This window comes from Mus pahari, chromosome 2 (assembly GCF_900095145.1).
Source record: "Mus pahari chromosome 2, PAHARI_EIJ_v1.1, whole genome shotgun sequence".
In the NCBI taxonomy this organism is placed as follows: domain Eukaryota; kingdom Metazoa; phylum Chordata; class Mammalia; order Rodentia; family Muridae; genus Mus; species Mus pahari.
The window spans coordinates 99975426-99982935 of record NC_034591.1 but is presented as its reverse complement, the minus strand read 5'-3'; the positions used below and the strand labels follow the sequence as shown (position 1 = coordinate 99982935).

General features: G+C 45.8%; 1 protein-coding gene across 4 annotated transcripts in view; it reads left to right on the top strand.

Moving 5' to 3' along the window:
- Sema4f (ssemaphorin 4F) overlaps window positions 1-7510 on the top strand; it is a 27331-nt gene that overhangs the window by 3629 nt on the left and 16192 nt on the right. For 2 of the 4 annotated variants that reach the window (XM_021190200.2, XM_029535568.1), the window contains 3 exons: window positions 181-240; window positions 449-547; window positions 5002-5095. The exons of 1 other annotated variant lie outside the window; for it this stretch is intronic. In XM_021190200.2, the coding sequence (XP_021045859.1) occupies window positions 181-240; window positions 449-547; window positions 5002-5095 (253 nt within the window). The remainder of the gene's footprint in view (window positions 1-180; window positions 241-448; window positions 548-5001; window positions 5096-7510) is intronic. One more of the 4 variants, XM_021190204.2, reaches the window with a different exon arrangement.

Below are 7510 nucleotides of genomic sequence, written 5' to 3'. Positions count from 1 at the left end.
TTTTTTTTTTTTTTTTTTTTTTACTCATTAGTGGGTAGGGGACTTGGAAAGGAAGTGCAGAGAGTGAGGAACCTTAGAAGTTTCCAGATTGTTGAAGCTTGTAGAATTGTCTCTTCCCCCCCTGGCCTCCGTGTGCAGTGGGGTGGGGGAGGGAACCTGAAATGAGTTCTTCTTTCTCAGATCGACTGGCTGGTGCCCGAGACGCACAGGCAGAACTGTAGGAAGAAAGGCAAGAAAGAGGTAGGTGGAAACGCATACCCTGTCCTGAGCGTCTGAGGTGACCTTGGCTCGGCCCCCAGCACTGCTCCTATTCTGAAGGGTTCAGGCAAAGACTCCAACACCATCGCCCCTACGCCCCCATACCACAGCTGCCTCTAACTATCTATATCCAACCCTGTCCTTCCTCATACCCACTGCTTCTGATTCTAACCATCTCTAACCCCCCCAGGACGAATGTCACAATTTTATCCAGATTCTCGCCATTGCCAATGCCTCTCACCTCCTCACGTGTGGCACCTTCGCTTTTGATCCGAAGTGCGGGGTTATTGTGAGTGACAGGGGCAGAGGGAGAGGGAGCCTGCAGCAGTGTGAGTTACTTCGGGGTGGTGTGGGTAGGAGGCTGGGAAGGGATTTTGGGGAGTGACCGAGTTGGGCATGGTTAAGACAACCGCTGTGTAGGATAAGTGTTGGGGGGAAAGGATGCCTTCATAGGGTGGAGCCTTTGTCTGCCTTCAGGGGAGGGCATTTGGAGTAGGGAAGGGAGATGGTCTGTAGAGGATTGAGTATGCCAAGTGTAACAAGATGAAGCGAGACAGTGAGTGGGGTTAGGGTTGCTGGTTGGCCTGGGTACGGGGCAGATCCAAGGGATGTTTCAGTAGGTGCTTCGGCCCAGCTCTGGAGCCTGCTTCTTCTTTAGAACAGCTCAGGCTCTCTTCTGTCATAGCAGGCCTCCTCATTTCTGGCATCCTCTGCCAACTCCATTCTCTGCAGGGTGGGACTCTCATGACTTCTGATGTCACCACCCTGTAATGTGGTACCAGCTGGCTCTGTTCTCTAAATCTTTGGGGTGAGCCACCCTGCCAACCACATTTTCTTCTAGATCTTGTTTACTGGTGAAAGCCTGTGGGATCTCACACCCTCACACCCGGGCGATCTTGGCATGAATATATTCTTAGTGATGTCTAGTCTAGTTACAGCTACATGTTTGGAACTCTGACCTTTCTCTGTTAATTGTACGGTGGTCACCACTGGTCTTCTGGCAGCAGATTTGTGACTGAGTGCTGGGGTGAGTCAGAAAGGCTACTTGTCCTTTGCGCACAACAGTGGCCACCATGTTTCTTTCTTGGCTTTGATCCTGAACTACAGATATTGGCTAGACTGTTCTGTAGTCTGCACTAATACAGTGATCCACTTGGGCCTCGGTAGTACATGTCCCCCAAACCCTCTCTCCTACAGCACCCTCCTGTTTCTGGTTTAGGGTGGATGCAGGCAGCCCCCATGACTTTCCTCAAGTTTAGTTGGGCTTGTGCATTCTTTCCGCATGCTCTTTACAAAAGTCTGAGTAAGTTCGTTAGTTTTGGATAGTATCTCTGAATCCCATCAACCCATACTGATGGTTTAGTTCTTTATAGTTACCACCAGGTCCACAAGGTAGCAGGGCTATTTTCCCCAGTCTGCTCAGACTTACTGTAACCATCCCAGCTCATCTTCTTGAACTTTCCATTCTTCCTGGGATCTGAGTTAGGACCCTGGTATGTCCTAGCTAAAGTACCAAGATGGAATATATTCTGGGAATGCCTGTGGTTGTTGGTGTGTCTGGGCCCCCTATTTATTCTTGAGAGATTGTGATAATGAAGAGTGAAGCCAGGGTTCATCTCACCAGTTCAGCATTTTCTCTGAAGCCTTCTATCTAACAGATGCAGGGACCGAGGGGCTGTTCTCTGGAGGGAGAAGATTAGCTCTAACAGCCTGCCAAGATCCATCATGAGTCTGCTCTGTAGACTCTTTGAACATCCTCCTGTGCTTTTACTCTCTTACTCTGTTTGATTACGTTCCTGATTTCCATTAGTGCTGAAGCTCCCCGAGTAATGGGGCTGAGGCTGTGGATAACTGTTCCCTGACATCTTTGATCTAGACACAGCTCACTCATTGATGACTGTGGAGAAGTGATGGTCCTTAGGAAACCCTGGAGCTAATGGTTCTAGCAAGAGTGCTGTCTTTCAGTGACAGCTCCTACCACACATGACTTGTTGAGGGAACTCCAGCCATGAATAGAGAAAAATACTAGGCTTTAATAATGGCCACCAGAAAAGCACTGGCCACTCACTCTGTTGCAGGCTTAGGTACCATATATTCGCAATTAAGTTTAATTTTACCATCACATCATGGTAGTCAGGTATGATTTATTTCTATTTTATGTGCAAGAAAACTGATATTCAGAGAAATTAGATACTATGGCTAAGATTATGTTGCTAGAAGAGGCAGAGCCAGTATTTGAACTTGGATTGGTCTAGATATGTTCTATAACCCTGTCTGTGTGGCCAGCCTGCAACCCAAGGGGCTTCATCTGACTTCACTCTCCTGTGCCATTTGACATGGTTCATTCATCTTGGAGAATTCTGTTGTTGTTGTTGTTTTCCTATCTGGGAGAAGTCTGTTATTTGCCTTCTATTTATTTTTCTTGGGCAAAGCCAAAGGGCCAATGCCAACTCCAACTTCACCACTCAAGAGAGCTTTCCTATCCACCCCCAGATTTCAGCTTTAGGGACTTGCCCTCACCACAGCTGATAGTGAGACTGTTTACTGACATGGTGATGTAGTGAAGAATCTCTTCATAGAGATAGAGAAAACATCTTCCAGTGAGAACATTTTCCATTTTCATTCCTTAGTTCAAGGTCATTTTAATAATCAGAACCTATTTGATAATCAGAGGATAATCTGAACTTATTTGTTAATGGGTGACTCACTTGCTCAAAGGTTAGAAGGTTAGATGATATGATTATGCCACTGGAGAAACTGGGAGGGAGCTAGTCTTGACATATGGAGTTTTAAGAAGCTGGTAGGTAAGTATTGTGAGAAAGCCCACTGGTTTGCATAGAAAGACTGGGAATACAAGAATGAATGGGATGTTTGAATGATGTAGAATGTTATAAAGATTATAGATAGATCCTAAGGATAGACATAGAGGAGCTAACAAAAGAAGGAGCTAGAGAAACAAGTATCAAATAGGAGGAAGGATTCAGGAAGATAGAGTTTTAAGAGCCAAGGAATGGGATATTTCAAGGAAATGAATTGAAAGTGCCAATTGAAACACAGAGATTAAAGTGTATAGGGATCAGGAAAAGGCCCACCTTTTTGGTCTTTGGTAAAATGGAAGGGAAGAGTTTTAGGCACAGGGTTGGGAATGCAGTTTGGTTTCCAGAATAATAGATACTTTGGACAGAACAAGGATCATATTGAGAAATAGTAGAAACCAAGTAGGCTGGGTTAGAGTTTGTACTCCAGGGGCAATGGTGGGCTGAATGCGTGGGTGTGTGAGTACATGTGTGTGTGTTAGAAGGCTAGATGATATGATTATGCCACTGGAGAAACTGGGAGGGAGCTAGTCTTGACATATGGAATTTTAAGAAGCTGGCAGGTAACTATTGTGAGAAAGCCCAGCAGAATATCACACACACACACACACACACACACACACACACACACACACACACACACATGTGATTCTGGAAGGTTGACGTGAGGTAAGTATGGCAGTAAACTGGGGGTGGAGCTCTTCAGTGCAGAGCAAGGGGTAGTAGCTCAGGTGAGAGAGAAGTGTAGCCACAGTAGGTGCTAACTGAACTTCAAGGTTGCCTGAACGCCTCGGTCGTCAAAACCACCATCCTTCTCCTCAGGCAAGGGTGTTCTCTGTGTCACACATGTGGAGTACTGTCCTCCGGGGGCCTTTCATCCTACAGTGCTCTTTTGATCCGACTCTTTCCCTTTGGAGAAGACATCAGATTTCCCGTCATCTTCACAGGCCTTCTTTAAGATTTGTCTAAGTGAATCAAATCTTGTTTGCCATCTGCTGCAAAGAGAGGAGCGACCGGCATAGTGCAGTAACAGCATTCAGCTCAGGAGACACATCTTTGCTTCCCAACCCCGAGTGCCATCAGAACAAGGAAGCTGGAGCCACCATGGATGTCTGTTGAGTTTGTGAGCTAGAGGCAGCATGCCTGGAATGGCCGTGGCGTAACTTTGATTTGAAACCAACTACAGCAATGTTCCTTTGAGTCATAGCGTGAAAGCACTCTTCATTTCCACTTTTAGATGTTGTCTTGAAACTTTCTTAGTGCTGTATACTAAAGTCACTTTGTGACTGACCCTGGTGGAGCTCTTATGTCTGTCACCTCCCACCCCTCTGGAGATCCCTGGAAGAAGAAGAAAAAGATCTCTCAAGCCCTAAGATCACGATCTAAGACTTAGGTCCTTCTTCACTGACTTCAGTTTCCTTCTCTGCTTGGATGTGGAACCCTGGCCCTCCCCTCTGTCCTTGGGTGGGAACCGAGGGAGAATCTGTTTTCTTCAAGCCCCTGGGCTTCAGCTGGTCCCCATAGATGCATGGCTTTCTTTGCCCTTCCTCAGAGCGCTGGCCCTCAAAAGGCTGTCTGCTTCTTTCCATCGCTTTGGCTGCAGCACATCTTCTAGGCAGTTGCAGAGTCCAGCATTTGAGAGGAAAGGTCTTTGTGCAGCCTCATGGTATTTTCTAGGGCGATTCTAGGTGTGCTTTCATGGGGGAAGTGTGGGGGACAGGTCTGGGGGCGAAGAGGAATAAAGCAGAGAAAGAAATGAGTGGGTGGAGGAGGCAGGAGTAATGCAGCTGAATATGGAGACGGGAGTGGGGTGAGCGGGGTACAGATGGAGATGGGCTTTTCCGTCATTTGATCTTATGTTTAATTCTCACTGTGAACCTTCTCCATAAACCCTAAACTACCTGCCCCCTCCCCTTCTGGTCTGTAGGATGTGTCCAGTTTCCAGCAGGTTGAAAGACTTGAGAGTGGCCGGGGGAAATGTCCTTTTGAGCCAGCTCAACGGTCAGCAGCTGTAATGGCTGGTGAGTGGGGAAAGCCAAGAGTCGGTGATTCTTGCTCTAACAACCCCCTTCCCCACCCCTGCTGCTCCAGTTTCTGTGTCTCTTCTTTCCTTGGGATGTCTACTGCACTCGTGTGTCCTTTCAGCCTTTCCTGGTGTTCCCGAGTGACTGTGACTACCTACATGTCTCCATAGGATGATATTTTTCCCCGGCTCCCTTTTAGAGACTGTAGCCTCTGCACCTCTAGTGTGATTGCTGCTTCTGTGGACCCCATTTTCTTCTCTTACAGCACCCACTCCCGTTGGCAAGAGGGATTGACTTCAGCATATATCGTAATACATTTGGGGAGAGCATTTTAAAAAGAACATAGTATAGATGGCACCGTCCGGATGACCTTTCTGTGATAACTGAGGTGGTCCACAGCTCGCTCTGATTTGGCAGCCACTTGCTACCTTGGCCGTTAAGCCCTTGAAATGTGACGACTGCAGGCAAGGAAGGAATGGGGGAATTTTAAATTAAGTTGAATTTAATTTAGGGAAAGTGGCCCCATGCTTCCCATAGCTATCACTTAACACACTTCTAGAATATCTCTACTTAGAAAACCACTGCCAGTATTTTAGGATAGTCCTTTCTCGTCTCTAAGATGTGTGCACACACCGTTATGCACGTAGGCACACTCTGTTGGCCCTCTCTTAGTTCCTCAGGGGAGCGGCTGTTTTTCAGTTTCATTGCCTCCTTTGAAGGAGCCACCTGCAGTTGCTCAGGGTGGACCCCGCCCAAACTTCTCTTGGAGAATGACGAATTTATTGGCATAGGGAACAGATTGTCTCTGTACTACATAACCCATATTTTAGGGGAGGGCACCTCACCGAGACTCCAAATTCAGAGAAAAGCCAACTGTCTTCTCATGACAGTGCAGACGCGGCAGGAACAGACTAGAAATCTTATGTGTGTGTTTTGACATTTAAAGTATTTAATTTCTGACATAAATATAATTTTGAACTCTGTCATGTAACTTTACTTTATAGAACTTTCTATATGATCTTCAAATACTTTTTGTTGTTATTTTTGAGACAAAGTCATGTGTAGCCCAGGCTAGACTCAAACTCTCTATGTAGCCAAAGGTGATCCTCAACTCCTGATCCTCCTGCCTCTACCTGCAAGGGCTGGAATGATAGATAGGTTTGCATCTGCCTTATGCACTGCTGGTGAGGAGACCCAGGCTCTGTGAGTGCTAGGCACGCCTTCTGCTGAGCTTCCATCCTCAGCTCTAAAGACACTTTGTGAAGACAGTTTTAAAAATTCCATTAGATCTATCATCTATCTGTCTGTCTGTCTATCTGTCTATCTAGATCTTTGAGACAGGCTCATACTATGTAGCCCTGGCTGTCCTGGAACTCACTCTGTAGACAAGGCTGGTCTTGAATTCACAGAGATTTGTCTGCCTTTCTCTGCCTTCCAAGTGCTGGGATTAAAGGCATGCACCACTATGCCCAGCTGAGAAGACAGTTTTAAAAGGCATTATGCTATTCATCTTCTAAGCATACTATAAGTTAGTCAAATAACTCCAGAATGCTGTTATTTTATGTTTCCTTCAAAGTTTTTAGCATTATCTATATTGCTACAGTGACCTTGTATGTGAATGGTCTTTGTCCTCAGTTTTGATCATCCTCTCAGGATTCCTAGAAATGGGTTACCACATTGAAGGATGTGATATTTTATGGCTCATTATGGAGAGCTAATGGTGTCTTTAGATGATGTGTACTAATTCACACCCTAAGCCATCAGTGTATGGGGGTATTTTGTTTTCTCACATTCAATTTGCCATTAATATATTGTTGTCATTTAAGAAAATCTATGCTAATCTGAGGCTAAAAGTGGCACTTTGCTTTAATGTGTCTTTGAATGCTAGTGAAGTTGCACTTTTCCCCCATGTTGTAGTACTTTATTTTTGTTTCTTCTTGGGTAAATTCTCAGTTCAGATAGGGTGTTAGTGTTCCAAGCCACACTTTTCCTCTATGGTGTGTGTGTGTGTGTGTGTGTGTGTGTGTGTGCGCGCGCATGCGCGCGCGCGCACGTTTTCTTTGTTTTATTTTATGCGTATGAATGTTCTGTCTACACGTATGTCAGTTCAACATATGCATGCCTGGTGCCTTCAGCAGTCAGAGGAGGCATCAGATCCCCTGGAACTGGAGTTATGGATGGTTGTGGGTCACCAGTGATGCGTGCTGAGAGCTAAACCTGGGTCTTCTTAAAGAGCAGCAAGTGCTCTTAACCACTGAACCACCTCTCTAGCCCTGATTTAACTTTTTCTTTTCTTTTCTTTTCTTTTCTTTTCTTTTCTTTTCTTTTCTTTCCTTTCCTTTCCTTTCCTTTCCTTTCCTTTCCCTTTCCCTTTCCCTTTCCCTTTCCCTTTCCCTTTCCCTTTCCCTTTCC